We start from the raw sequence: 15235 nt of genomic DNA, 5'->3' as shown, positions 1-15235 counted from the left end.
CAAAGGGTCTTTTGTTCCTGTGGTTTGCACATCAATGCTTGTCAACAGATATCTTCCCTATTATCTATATGTAGATGAACTTCAAACTCACATTAGCTCAGAACTACCAAGATTTATTAACTTTAAATTTAACGAAAACTAAATATCTTATCTTCAATCCTCATCAGAAAGTAAATTTGAACTTACTTCCTTCATTAACTTTAGCTGGTCAATGCCTTGAGCAAGTTTCAATCTTTAGATACTTGGGTATGATATCTACATTGGCCATCACCTTTCCTGGCATGATCATATTCATTATATTTGTAACAAAGTTAATAAATTTATATTAACATCATCATTACGGCTAAGCAACATCAGTAAACATTGTTTAATCAGTATCTATTATTCAGTTATTTAGCCAGTTACTGTATGGCTGCATATTGCGGGGTATTAATTATGAAAACCCATTATCACAGCTTATAAAATTGCAAAATAAAGTTATTGGAATCATCACTGATGTTTCCCTACCCCACATTGTTTCCTTAGGTCTATTGAAATTTCATGATATTGCTAAAATGTACACATTTATTTATGCATAATTGTCTTTGTGGTAATAAGTCCTGTAATTTTTATCCATATTACTGGTTTCGGAGCAACGTAATCATTCAACTCAGGATGCATCTTTACAGCATTTATTTCTTCATAATATAACCAATATATGTATAAGAAAATTCTGCCTATCCATTATTGGAAAATACTTTTGGAATGACCTTCCTCTTTAAAATCGAAACAGCACATCAGTAATGATGATGATGATCTAAAATCTCATTTTGAAAAAGCAATTTTTGAACACTATTTTGCGCAGTACTGATTTCCTTACTTGCTGGTATGTACTCCAGTATTGCTTGTTTAAAAAATCTAAATATTGCAACTGAATGGGATATCCTTTTCTGTAGATTGAGTACGATTTAAAGTTAAGAATATACCGGTAATCTTATTATTCTTTGTCTGAGATAGTTGTTAACTTGAATATATTCACATTATGGATTACATTCACAAATGTTTTACCTGTTTATGTCATTTTGAAATGATTTTAATAAAGCATTTCAAGCAATATTTACTAGTAAAATGACTTTCAAAAATCAATTTATACTTTCTTGAAAATTCTTGTAAATAAGATGCCAAAATTTGAATACGCGTCCTTTAATGTTGTCATAATAACAGTATATAAATTATTCAAGTACACACCTTATAATTTTTTTAAATGGAAAGAGGTGAAGTGCATAATGATAATTATTATAGCTCTTTTTCAAAGTTAGTTAACAACTTGAACACATTCACAACTAACTGTGTAGGGGATTCTTTCGGGTGGGGGGGGGGGGGGGAAGAGAGGGGTACTTTGTAAGCTTTAATACCCAAACAAATGAATAATTTATTTAAAATAGAAATCAGAGTCTTTCTTTTTTTTTTAGTACAGTTGACTATATGCCATTTATTTCTAGTGGTGGCATTGTGCATGTGATGTTCTCTGTAATATTTTCGGGTTTTAAAATTCCTGTGGTAAGCAGTTTTATGTAAGTGTAAATAGTACTTCGCCTCAGATGAGCAAATTTTGTGCAAATAAATAAATAATTTAATTATGAACCATTGTCAATCTCCATGTTTTTCCTTGCAAAATTAGTTTATGATGTATCCACACTGATTGGGATTTTTTAAAATTTATTGCAAAGCGTCGAAACTCACTAGGCAAGATATCGCTGGGTAGCAGTAAGGAGACGTCCGATCAAACAACTGGCTCGAAGTGACAGATTTCAATAGGACAATGGGCTCACTTTGCTGGTCGCTTGCGCGCGCCTTGCCACTTTTAAATTTAAACTGTTTAACTCAAATTATTCCTATGATATTTGTGTGTCGGCTATTAAAGGCGATTCCCGTATCACGAATTATTTTCTAAGATTTGGCCACGAGAACGCATGAGCTGCCGACTTGAGTCTCGTTCTCCGAGTTAGAATTTCTTGTGCGCGTCATTTCATCAACTTGAAACTTTCGCAGCTTAGGGCAATATGACAATATACAAATTGAAAAAAACGTCAAATTTAATGCTTTTTCAGCGGTTTAATTTTCAGACGTTAAAGTTTGCCAAATCAAAGACACAATGGAGCAGAGTGAGATGATATCATAACAAGATTTGGAGCCACTTTGTAGACAACACCGTATCACACAAAACCTGCTGTGTTGAGCCTTGCCACTTTAAATTACAATTTCTTTACACAAATCTTTTCTTTGGTTGTTGGGCTTACTGCAGCAAGCGGGAATTCCCGTATCACGGCCTATGACAAAAGTCTCGAATAAGGGAATCAAAATATTTTTCGCCAAGGAAATTTAAATAATCTGGAGCACTCGTAAAGGGAAGCCTTGCGTCTTGGCTTAATCTGTTCGCTTCACGATTTAAAATCAGCCCTATTTCTTCTCCAAAACAATTCCCGACTCTATTTCGAGCATGTGGTTCAAAATTTCAAGGTTGGGAAGCTTTATAGCGAATTGAGATGTTCTTCGCCAGGGGGCTGCCATTTTTCAACTCCATCTTGTTAGCTGACTTATCGTTGTCCTCGCTTCAAACGCTAGTTTAGCCACATCTTTTAATGTAAACTCACATTTCAATTTAAATCCGACTTACTTTATTATTAAGCAGCACTCCATTCTGAGTTGAAGTCTCTTAAATAAGGAAAAACAACGCCATGAAGGCAAAACTATCCTCTGCTCCTTGCAATTTCTTCACTTCATCGCCACAGTTTTGACTCGTCATCTTCGCTTCATTTGTGATCCTTCGCCGTATTTCCCGTTGTATTGAACCAGTATCAGTCATAAAGATAAGGCAATGCCCAAGTCTTTCAAATGACTCATCATTTTTGCATTCATTGTGTGCCGTCCGTTTGGAAACAGGCGATGAATATTAACGATGCCAGCACTACATCCGCCATTTCTCATGTTCCCGCGTTTCGAATGAATTTGACTAAATTTCAAGGGATTTTCGGGGTGATGAGGCGCATGCGCAACATTAGTCTCCTTTGTTGGCGGGAGGTCAACACGATCTCTTCCTCAAATGAAGGATTATCCTTGATTGTCAGTTTGCTCCAAATGAGTATTATCTTCCATTTAGATTACTCTGTCCCGGGACTTGTGGTAGCAGATAAAATTTAAAAAAGTAAAAGTAGTCCCTGGATTGGATTTGAACCCGGAACACCTACTTTGAAGGAACTATTCGTATCTACTTATAACCACAAAGGATCAACTGACTTATTAAGTGTGCCTATTATTTATTAGTTAGTATTTATATAATTTTTAAAACTTATCATTGCTGAATAATGGTTTTAAAAATCTAGGGCTTGATTTGAAAATGGTTAGCTTTCTATTGAAGTTTGGTAACCGACATTTTTCAGTGTGTAAGCTTGTTTACAACGGCATTTGGAAGAAAATTTATTAACATATAAAAATTATGACATCACGCTGTTAGTGATGTGGTAGTCTGGTGGTTAAGTGAAGGGGTTATCATGAAATTGGATATTGGCAGATTATAGTAAAATTAGTATCTTGATAAGAGTACTTATTTTCTGATTTGGCAGAAACTGGTTTCTTCTTGGTTGTTGGGCTTCAGCTGAAAAATATGGATTTTACACTTCCTCTTACAAATCAAACGTCTCCTTTGTACCAAAACACAGAAGATGATGTCGTAACTGAGGTAAGACGGGCAACTGGTGTTTCATAGTTTGATAACATTAGCAGTACATACCGTAAATGTTCGAATTAGCGCCCGGGGCCCTTATTTCATTGTCTAGGGCCAGAGGACAGAGGAGGGCGCTATATCGAAGTGGTTCGCTTATTTGAAGGGCGCTTATTTAGTTAATCAATTTTTGGCCTCAAAATGACACTATTTCTATTTAACCCAAATAGTCATAGAAAATTACTTTTTGTGAAACTTGAAACGTTCTCAAGCTTGGAGAAAGGCTAGTGTGTCGGAAAGACGAACGAAAGGAGGGTAAAGAGCATGATGAATATGCGGTTGGAACATTCATTCAAGAGAGTACAAGCTGGTTGGACATGTACCCACTGAACTTTCCTTTCTAGTGTTTACATTTACACGACCTCATGAAGATAATCAGGTGGTAGTTGAAGTCACTGGAAGCAGGAAAATGGAATTCCAGGAACTTTTAAGGCAGTAACAAGAAGCCGGAGGTTGGGAGCAAAGTTTTACGAGGAACTTAATAAAGTGAAGCACTTATGTGCTCACATGGATATTTCTCAGGCGAGGAAATGAGAAGCAAACCCGTACGACTTTGAAGATCATTAATTGTGTACTATCACGAATGTCACATTCATAAAGTATCGTATACGTCTCCTATATAGTACCGAGTACCGAACCTGGTTTTTTTGTTTGGGTTAAGGGGGAGGGGGCGCTAACTCGAAACTAGGCACTTATTTGAAGCTGGGCGCTAATTCGAGCATTTACGGTATTAAAGCAGAAAATGTTTGCAGATATCGCACGCAATCAGGCGTTCTAGCATTTCGGCTTCTGTGGAACTATTCATTTTGAACTACCCAAAACTATAATTAAGCATTGCTAAGACAGTTGGAAATTTTCACCAAATTTGCTCGTATGCCAGTTCAAGCATTTTAAAAAAGATCCTCCAAAGTCTCACCTTTCCTTTATAAAGGCTGTAAGATTCTAATAACACTTCAGTATTTCGAGCCCAAGTTTCTCAACAGTCACTCTTTTAAAAGAAAAAGTAAAGTGGTACATTTATATAGCGCCTTTACCACAAACGTCTCAAAGGCGCTTTACAATGATCAATTTACCCCCAGCGGACTGGAAGCATATACAGGCGCAAATGGCAGCCGCTTCTAAGCAGTCCATGCATACTGGTACTCATTTTACCGACCTCGGAAGGATGGAAAGCTGAGTGAACTTTAGCGGGAAAGAAGGTCGCCAAATATTCCACTCGGCAGAACCGGGAATGGAACCCGGGACCTTAGGGTCGGAAGGCAGAGAACTTACCATTGCGCCAACCCCTCCGCCAACCCCAGATAGATTGTTAAGTACGTAAAAGACATTTATCAGATAGAGTTGCTGGCATTAATTTGAAATGGTTCCGTGGATACATGTAGGTACATAATATGCTGTTTACCGAGAGGGATCATTATTTTGGCTCGGCACTGAGAAAGTTCAGGTAAGTCACTGTTATATTACGTCACCTGCAATTCATTAGGGATAGCAAGCGTAGGCATCCGGTAGAGAACCGAAAATATGACCTTTTGCCTGCGAAAAGCCAAGCTGAATAGGAAGCTGCTTGTATCCTGCATCTACGTTTTTCGAAAGTATATAAGTTTAAACTGAAGCACATGACCTTGAAGCATGTAACTTGCAACTCTTTTCCTTGGAACAAAGGTGGGGATGTTAGGACACCAATTTTATGTCCAAATATGGACAAAACTAAGATCGAAGCTGCAATCACTGAGGAATGCACAAACTACGTTACATCCAAAATAAGGAGATTTTTAAACTCCACAAAAGCCCTGCCCTGAACCAGAGGAAAACGCTTCAAGGTCATGAGTCTCTGGTTTAAATTAGTCAAATGATTTTGGAAACGGACCGAATCCTGCAAACTTCACGACAGTCGTTGTTTGATTCGTTGATTGCCTGTACAGGTGCATCAAATAAGCTAATTTTGGTACTCTCATTGGTGAACTGAAACAAGGATGGAATGGATTCGAAAGTCTAGCCTAATTTTCATCCGCATAAACAGTCCGCAAAAGCCTCAATGTAATGTTTGTTACAGTTCACCCGTGAGAAGGTTAAAGTCTACCTTTGACTGGTTTATCACATAAAGTCTCAAAGTCTCTGCTTACGAGCCAGGAGGCTCATCAGGCCGGCACTTATCTCCAGTTTCATTAGCATGAAGCTACTCGGAGTATTTCTACTCCCCCCTTGATGGGATTTTAGTCCATCGCAGGGTTACCCCCAGCATTTCGCCGGTACCCAGTGGAGAGAGGCATTGTGAGAGTAAAGTGTCTTGCCCAAGAACACAACAAAATGTCCCGAGCCAGGACCCGAACCCGGACCACTCGATCCGGAGTCGAGCACTCTAACCATGAGGCCACCGCGCCTTAAGTGAAATTGTTGACTCACAACTTGTGATTTGTCATTGTTAAGTCCCATTGGCAGCAATTCAGTAGTTGCAGAGGTCTTACTTCGGACACTAGCGAAGAGTACAGACAGCGTAATGAAGATCATCACACTGCGGCTTTCAAATCATAGTGGGATATTCGATGGACGTTACAAGAACTTTGAAAATAGAGGTAACAACATTTATTAAAAAGGGTGAAGGCAGGATTTTTACAAAAAAAGGAAATACTTTGTAAATGAAATAGAGTAGTTGTAATACAAAAATTAAAATCGTAGTGAGAAAAGTCTTAATTTTTTGTATACCTACAGCAACGGTAAATAAGTTTCTTTACGGCGCTTTTCAAGTACGTACTGTGGTCTTTAGCTGCATCAACTGATGGTTAGTTAGAATCTCAATTCAAACTGCAATGCAATCAAAATCCCAAACACAATACAATTGCCTGTATCGCCGGCCAATGATGTTCCCCTACTTACAAACCCCAGGAGCTGCAACCTTAGTGTGTTCTTCCTTCCTCTGGGATTCATACCGCAGTTAGCAAAACTAACAATTACACTCGAGTAAATTCACAGTTACAATATGAGTCACGGTTATGAATAGGGTCGCAATCCGTCATCACCATTGTCTTTGCAACTCTCTGATCATAATCATGCAAGACCACGATCACTACTGAATTGTCCTGACATATTGGGCCAGTTACACACGAGCAAGATTCCACTTACAGCGTAGCAAGTTTTCCTTTCGCGTATGCAAGACAACACTTGGCATAGTTTTTTTCTTTTTGAAGCATCCTCGTTCTAAAACTGGCGTAATTTACCTGTTTTTCAACAAGGAGACTTGTCTTGAAAAAACATGCAAAGCGGGAAAGGTTGCTTGAGACTATGATTCCCTGATAACTGCTGTCGAGGAACTAGTAAGAGCATGAGGAGGACTACTGTCATTGTAACGACACAGACACCTTCTTTACAAGGAAAAATTTCTTGTCTGTGTCTCGTCATTCCCGAACCAAACTGGGGCCGATCCGGACCTAGAAAGTGCCGGTCCTTGAGGCCGCTCACCTCTTTAAACCGCAGAATAAAAAATAAGGCATTGTGTGTGCCAAGAAAAGCTGTACATCAGCAGTTCGTAAAAAATAAATTAACATGACAAGGGAGGGTCTGTTACCTTATAAACCCATGTCAGCATCCAAAAAAAGGCTAAGAAAAAGTGTCGTTCACATACAGAAATAAGGAGAAATCGTTAAAAACAATTGACAAGGAAAACTTTCTTGTGTGTAAAAGGCTTTCGTGATGAACAATTCGCGATTGTACCAAAAGAGGTGTCTTAGCAGTATGGCGGGCCAATTGTCACCTGAATCTGGATCAGTGACCTGGCACCCACGAGTCTCTGGTGATAGGTCAGTGGTAGGGCATCCGAACTAGTAATTGGAAGGTCGTAGGTTCGACTCCTGTAAAGGAGCGCTCGGATTTTTTCCGAGTATCTCCGAGTTACCATTAAGGAAATATCCTCTCTTCACGGTAAACAATGCTTAATAACAAGTATGAATAAACGAAATGATTTATCCTTTTTCCCTGCAAGAATCGTGGCAGAGACGAAAAAAAAAAAAAAGATTTAGCACAAAAAGCAACGATTTCAAGAGAGTTACGAGTTAAAAGGAAATTTAGCCACTTGATGTTGGTATGACACATTTTTAACACATTAAGAATACTCAACATATTGAATATTTATAATTACCAAGTTTCTTGTTTTGTTTTCCTGCACATGCAGAAGCTAGCTAGCTCTTGCCCTCTCATCTTTCATCTCTTTTCATTCTAAACTCTGATTGTCATCAATATCTCACCAGGCAAAAAGACAACTTACGTCTCCATACTCACCAATATTCTTTTTCTCTTCGGGTACAGGGTCCTCAAATTTGGAACAACATTCCTCTCTAACTTCGTTATCACTTACTCTTTCTAATTATAAACATAAACTAAGAGATGATTTTCTATCATTATAAATCTTATACTAAGTAAATTAATGAATGACATTTGAACTCTTGCTTTTCCACCTATAGTTTATACTCTTTTCGTTATTACTTTTTGCACACTATCATTAATTGCTATGTTTATTTTGCTTTATATGCAGTAATAGTTCTTTACATGTTGTAATAGTTTGCCTTTTCTCTGTTAATATTTCAATTATTAAGTTTTATTCTCATTGTAACTTAGCACCACATTACAACTCTCTGACCTGCGCAATATATGCCTCTGGCTTTGGCATTTTAACTTGTGCGTTGTGTACTTATTTATCAATTTATCAATAAAGGGATTTGTTTATCAAGTTTAAAAAAAAGACAACTATTTTTTTCTTTCTTTTAGCCAATCCACTCTGCAGACCGCCCAATATTTCGTTACCTTTGTCGACAGAAATCAAAGAACCAACGAAGATAAGGAAATCAGAAGATTTTAAAATTATCGCAAGTGTGGCAGTCGACTGCAGAATCTCCTCTCCTATTCCAATGGTATACGACATTGAGATATATGCAATTGAAATTAACACAGGGACCTTCAGGCGCGTTGCAAAGAAAATCGGAACCACTGCAGGGAACGAATTTGAGTATACAATGTCCGCTAAAAGATTCAATTACGGGCTTTACTATTATAAAATCTCAGGAATCATTGAAACACAAATTGGGACCTCAGTGAACAAGTTTGGTTACGTCGAGGTGACATCATCCTCATTAGTAGTGAATATTTTTGGTGACTGGCAAGTATTTCAGGGTTTCAACAAGACTCTGACTCTGAATGGATCCCTCTCATATGATCCCGCTGTCGGTAAAAGAGACTATACAGGATTAAATTTTACATGGCTTTGCAGGAGAGACGAAGAGACTTTTACTAATCGTACAGAGTTACTTCCGGTTTCTCAGCCCCTTTCCAGATTTCCAAGTAAAGATGACCGTGGAGGTTGCTATGGTACTGGTGTTGGAAGGGTAGAACATAGATCGGGGGTGCCATACATTCTTGACCTCAACGTCGATCGAATGAAGGGTGACCAGGGATATGTCATTAGGCTTGTTCTGTCAAAGGGAGAAAAAACATCAAGCTCTGTTCACGGTTTACGAGTAAAAGAAGAAATCCACTTAAACATAAGGTAAGCGAGCTCTTTTCGATTACTCTTGAGAGTAACAAGCTCGTTGCAACCCATGTACGTACATACACACATCCACTTTATTTCAGCACGATGGTAATTAAAGCTACAATCATAGACAAAGTAGTTGGGAAGGTTATGTAAATGAACCACACCAAAGCTGTATTCAGTTCTACCCGCTTCTGTTAAAGCGCAAAAGAAATAGTTTGATCTTCTATTATGTAGCCTTCCCACTATTCGATGTTGGAGGGTAACAACACAATTTCCCACTAAAACCGTTCAGTTTTGTACAACATTGAATGAGGGGGGAGGGGAGAGAAGCAATGAAAACGTCAAAAGTGCTAACCTTCCCAACGGTTTTGTCTATTATTGTAGTACTTGTGGGGTTGTGCATCTGAAACTAGACTACAATTACAAATAATAATTAATTAATGAGAGTAATGTGACAATAAATTACCAAATGAGACCTATTGCAAATATTGTACCTGTGGTAAAACTACCCTTAGGAATGTTCCAAACAAATAAGTTAGTACTACCGCCACGAGCATTCTTACTAAGAGCATTGGAAGAGCGAAATTTTCAGGACCATCGAGGAAACAGTTTGAGCTAAAGCCAAAAATTTGTGTTTCATTTTATATTAAGGTTACTCGCCTCTTCTTGTTCACGCCTTTGTAACTATTTCATTCAATTCCTTCGATAAAAGATGGTGTCACAAAGTGTGTTTATTTTTGTCTGCTGTAAATAAACTTCTCTTCTTTTGTAGCTGTATCCACAACTGTGAACATCAAGTGATCCCCTCATTCCGGCTGATCCTAGAAACCAGCTGTACTGGCCCGTTTTGCAGCAGAATCACTAAATACACTTGGTCTGTGGATTATCTCACCGAAAGAAACCTGGGGTGGCAGAAGATACAAAATGTAGAGGACCTTTTACTTACGGACAGACACTCTCCTAATTTTGTCACAAGTCCAGGAAGGCTTTTGGGGAATATCTCCTACCTGGTGACTATGACAGGAGAAACTTCCAATGGACATAGTTCTGTTGCAAAATACAAATTCAACACAAATTCTCCACCTGTCGGAGGTAGATGTGATGTCGACACGCCCAGCGGGGAAGCAATGAGAACAGTTTTTTCTTTTGAGTGTAGTGGCTGGTACGATGAGGATAAACCACTGAAATATAAATTTCTCTATAACAGTACTGATGGTATTGAAATGGTATTCCAATCGAGTTTTGCAAATAAGGCCTCACTAACGCTGCCTGTGGGAAATGAAAAGGACGATTACACACTTCAAGTGAAAATTATTATATTAGATAGCCTTGGGTCTTCAGTGGAGACGTCAGTCAGTGTTAAAGTGAGTATATGCACGGACCTCATTAGAACTAAAAGGCCTTTTTGAAAAACTGAATGCCATCATCTTAATCGACAAATTTCAGGGTCTTTGCTCAGGAAGAACCATCGAATCAAATGTAAAGAGAGAGTTTTTAAAACTGAAATAGGCATGAAAAGTCTTGGGGCTTTTAAGAAAACCACGACCGATTCCAGTGATTACCTATTAATCCACAACAAACACGGTCGTCGAAATCTGTTTTTTTATTTATTTTGAGATTAACGTTACGTCTCAGTAGCAGGTATGCATCTCTTAATTGAGACATATCGGTAATTTAAAGCGTAGCCAAGAAATCAGGGAAAAATTTAATTCAGATAGCATTTGGAAGCACAAGCTTGATGCCCTCAGAATTTCGGAAAGCCGTTGTGAAGGGAAAATTATTTGAACAAAAACAATTTAATCCTGTTAAAATCACATCGTTTCAAGCAAGTGTTTTATTTTTGGTGCAGGTTACTGATCCACCAGTAGTAACTGTACAGAGTCTACAACAGGATGTATCCGTAAACGGTCCGATGTATCAGTATCTGAAGGAAAACAAGATAGCGTTAGCGGCTCAAAGAGCTACTTCAATACTATCTGTGGTCAATCACTTGGAACTAAAGAAAACGAACTTAAAAGAGAAGAGAAAGGTAATGAATGATTCAACGATTTTTATGCCGGCCAAAATTAAAAGAAAGAAAGATAGCAAAAAAAGGGGTTCACGCATCATTTATGGCTCACACACATGCGAGTCATCAAATGAGTGGTTGGGCTGATTGTGGGAAGGCTAGAAAAGAGGATCTATATTGTTGCTTCAACCTATATAGAGCTGACTCTTTGACTGTTTTGCATTCGCCGAATCTTTTAGACAAGTGCCTCACTTTCGGCGCCTTTGCCCATTCGCTAAAAAACAAGAGTGGATCCAGAATTTTTCTTAGGATGGGCTGCACCACTAAGGAATGGCGGAATGACGTAGCTGATTGGTGACGTTGTTTTTCCAGAATACCAGTTGTATTAGAAAGTCCGACGCAGGTCATCTCGGGAGGGAAAACATTTTTTCATACTGATTTTATCTATTCTAGATCAAAGACGCCATTGTCACTGCATGGTTGGCTGTTAATGTTTCCAGTCTAGAGGAGGTATCGCAGGTATCAACGGTTGTTGCTAGTCTGGCCGACAAAAGAGATGAACTCTCAATAAACTCACAGGTAGAACTAATGTATAATATCATCATGTCGGAATAATCTTTGCTCGTAGAGTAATTTAAACCATGTATACCACTAGAATTAAAAATTCTGAACACTGTCGTATTAGGTTTAGCACCCAATAACGTAACTCTCGTACCGATATCAAAGCACGCATACACAAATCACATATACATCCATCTACGATTATGTCGGCGAACACGAGCGAGATATGTTTTACATCTTCCTTGGTGTTCTATAGTAAGAGCGCCAAATTTAGTGGATGGGCGACGGCCAAAGCCCGAGAAGATCTAAAAAATACTATGTAGGTGCATTTTCAAATTGACACTTATTGATGTAAAACCATGAGTGTCCTAAACTTGGACGGGACTAAAGTAAGCGAAATCACACGTTTCGGAAGAATATCTGCAGTGATATTTTCTTTAATATTATTTTTCTTAAATTTCCCGAGATGACATACATTGATTGCTGTGGACCAAATCCCTTTACCAATGACTGACTCGATCGGATTTTCAAATTAAATCCAAACTTTATTTTACCACGAAGTCCATTTCACTAAGAAGTGCTCTCCCATAAACCCGCGTATTACAACTGTAATTTCGAATAAAAAAAAGTGGAATAACAATCTTATAATTAAAAGTCTAATGTACCTAAAAGTTAAAACGTAAATTTACCTAGAACCCGGAATAATGTAAGGCAAAATGTCGTACTGCATAACCTAATTCATTTATCTAATATTAAAATGATTAATTAATCAACTAATCCAAAAAACTTTGAAACTATATTAATCAAAACTATATTAATCAAAAAGATAAACGCTAAAAGGTTAACACAACGTTTCGACATCGTCGAGATGTCATTGTCAAGTGAAAGAATTAATTATAAGCCGCATATAAGTACAAAAATTGTTGAATAAATTAAATCAAGAAATGGTTCAGTGACGGTTAAGTGACAGTCAAGATTGTTCTACTATACGGATTAATAAAGATCACGTAAATAGTTTTGCTTTAACCGAGTCAGTTTGTGTGTTGAGTGATGGAGATTTTTCTTTGATGAACATCAGCTCATATATGAGACAGTCAAAGTTTGTTTTGCATTTTTTCAGAATTGTGAAGCATTGATCTGGGATTTTGTTTTGTAAACCATGTTCTTCCCATCGATGTTTGCCAATCGCAGAATACTGATGTTTTTTTTTACGCTGGCGCGCAGTGTAACCAACATAGTCCGCATCGCACGAACCACATTTATAATAATATACAACAAGTTTTTGGTTGACTAAAGGCGGTTTTTGTTCTTGGATCTTGAGAACACTTTCCAGTTTTTGGCTAGTGAAGACTGAAAATGTTCTCAACATTCAAGAACAAAAACCGCCTTTAGTCAACCAAAAACTTGTTGTATATTATTATAAATGTGGTTCGTGCGATGCGGACTATGTTGGTTACACTGCGCGCCAGCGTAAAAAGGAACATCAATATTCTGCGATTGGCAAACATCGAGGGGAAGAACATGGTTTACAAAACAAAATCCCAGATCAATGCTTCACAATTCTGAAAAAATGCAAAACAAAGTTTGACTGTCTCATATATGAGATGATGTTCATCAAAGAAAAATCTCCATCACTCAACACACAAACTGACTCGGTTAAAGCAAAACTATTTATGTGATCTTCATTGATCCGTATAGATGGTTTTCACGTGACGTCATCGCCGCCATGTTGGTGGACGAAAACAAAAGATCTCTCATTAGCGTCTTTTGTTCGTCCACCAAAAGTCGTACGTTTCTCTATTGTGATTGGTGTCTCTAGAGATTGGTTGAAAACATCCTATAGTAGAACAATCGTGACTGTCACTTAACCGTCACTGAACCATTCCTTGATTTAATTTATTCAACAATTTTTGTACTTATATGCGCTTATAATTTATCCTTTCACTTGCAATGACATCTCGACGATGTCGAAACGTTGTGCTAACCTTTTAGCGTTTATCTTTTTGATTAATGTAATCCAAAAAAACTGTTCAAAATAGTGACCTGCTTAACCTCGCTAGCCAGACTGTCCCAGGTTATGGCACCCCTGTAACGAAAACTCCTTTTAAGAGCTTCCCAGTTTGGTATTGGGATGAACAGATTTAGCTCTGAGTCACGTAGATTGTATCCAGGTTTGGTATGGGTATTCACGAATCTTTCGAATATATACTCTGGCAATTGTTCGTTCACTGTTTTGAACACGAGAGTTCCGTAGTAACAAGCGCGGCTACAGCCTGGGACTGAATACAAGGCATCCCGTGAGCTTTGTTGAATCACAGGTTGATGATGTTTTGAGACCATTTGCCCACCCGAACAGTCAACATCGTCCAAAAGCGTTCAACAAAATCGAACGGATATTGAAGGAAATGTTGAAGCAGTTTTCCCGGTCCTTTTAACTAGCCTACATACTCTCCATATTCGAAACCTCGTTAATGCATTCACCATGTAAGATGATTTAGCCAAAAATACTCCTGTTCTTTCGTCGCTGGCCCGATTTTTCCCACTCGATTTTCTGTTAAATCGGAATGTTTCGCCAGAAAAGACATACGAAAGCAGTCTCATTATTAATAACTGTCAAGGGCTTACTAATAGAAAGCTAACACGCCAAAAAAGTTGCGGTGTAAAGATGTATCTTGTTACCCAAAACAGGAGAAAGCACTTTCTGTTATGGACTCAGTTCTGGACTTCATGACTCAAACTGTGAAGAACAAGTCACGTTACAGCGACGAGAAGCTTGTTACACAAGTTGGGACAGCGGTACTGAATGGGCTGGGAAACTTGCTTGACATCACAGCGTACGAAGCTAAGGAAGAAATAAGCGTGGAGGACACATCATTGGTTATAATCACCAAGGACAGGAGGGAAAAGGTAATTAAAGAAAGAGACACAATGGTATAGCCATTTGCAGTGAATATTCCGGTTTTAAGTTCTTAATAGAAAAGAAATATTCGGCCTCTTTTATACCTTAATACATTCTGTAACACGTAAATTAACTCCCTCAATGATCATGATGCCACGATGACATTTAATGTATCGTATTGTTTATATTTTCCACAAGCCAACGAGTGGGTAAACATCCCACAAATTATGTAACGCGCGCTCTGACTGGTTAAAACAGCCTGCTTAATGAGAGTACAGATGTACGGCCGACGCAACTCAATGGATTTGAAAAACTAGACGCTTCATGAGCGTACACTGGGTTCCCTGTGATACGTGTTACTCAAAAACAGAAGGGACTGAGTTGGTTGGTATTGAACTACAGCTTTCCAGGAAATTTTTTCAAGTCGGGGGTCATTAAGACCATTTAGTATTCCACTGTTACGCCATTTTACCATATTTGGTCAAG

The 15235-nt window shown here is 38.2% G+C and overlaps 1 protein-coding gene across 3 annotated transcripts in view; it reads left to right on the top strand.

The window, feature by feature from the left end:
- The window catches only part of LOC138025963 (polycystin-1-like protein 2), a 116003-nt gene that overhangs the window by 78430 nt on the left and 22338 nt on the right, over positions 1–15235 (top strand). For all 3 annotated transcript variants that reach the window (XM_068873113.1, XM_068873112.1, XM_068873114.1), the window contains 8 exons: positions 3603–3718; positions 5143–5204; positions 6188–6333; positions 8519–9293; positions 10054–10645; positions 11131–11310; positions 11743–11868; positions 14539–14757. In XM_068873113.1, coding sequence (XP_068729214.1) covers positions 3603–3718; positions 5143–5204; positions 6188–6333; positions 8519–9293; positions 10054–10645; positions 11131–11310; positions 11743–11868; positions 14539–14757 — 2216 coding nt within the window. The remainder of the gene's footprint in view (positions 1–3602; positions 3719–5142; positions 5205–6187; positions 6334–8518; positions 9294–10053; positions 10646–11130; positions 11311–11742; positions 11869–14538; positions 14758–15235) is intronic.

Source organism: Montipora capricornis, chromosome 12 (assembly GCF_036669925.1).
Source record: "Montipora capricornis isolate CH-2021 chromosome 12, ASM3666992v2, whole genome shotgun sequence".
NCBI classification, from domain to species: domain Eukaryota; kingdom Metazoa; phylum Cnidaria; class Anthozoa; order Scleractinia; family Acroporidae; genus Montipora; species Montipora capricornis.
The sequence above is the reverse complement of the archived record's forward strand: the minus strand, read 5'-3'. Positions and strand labels throughout refer to the sequence as shown.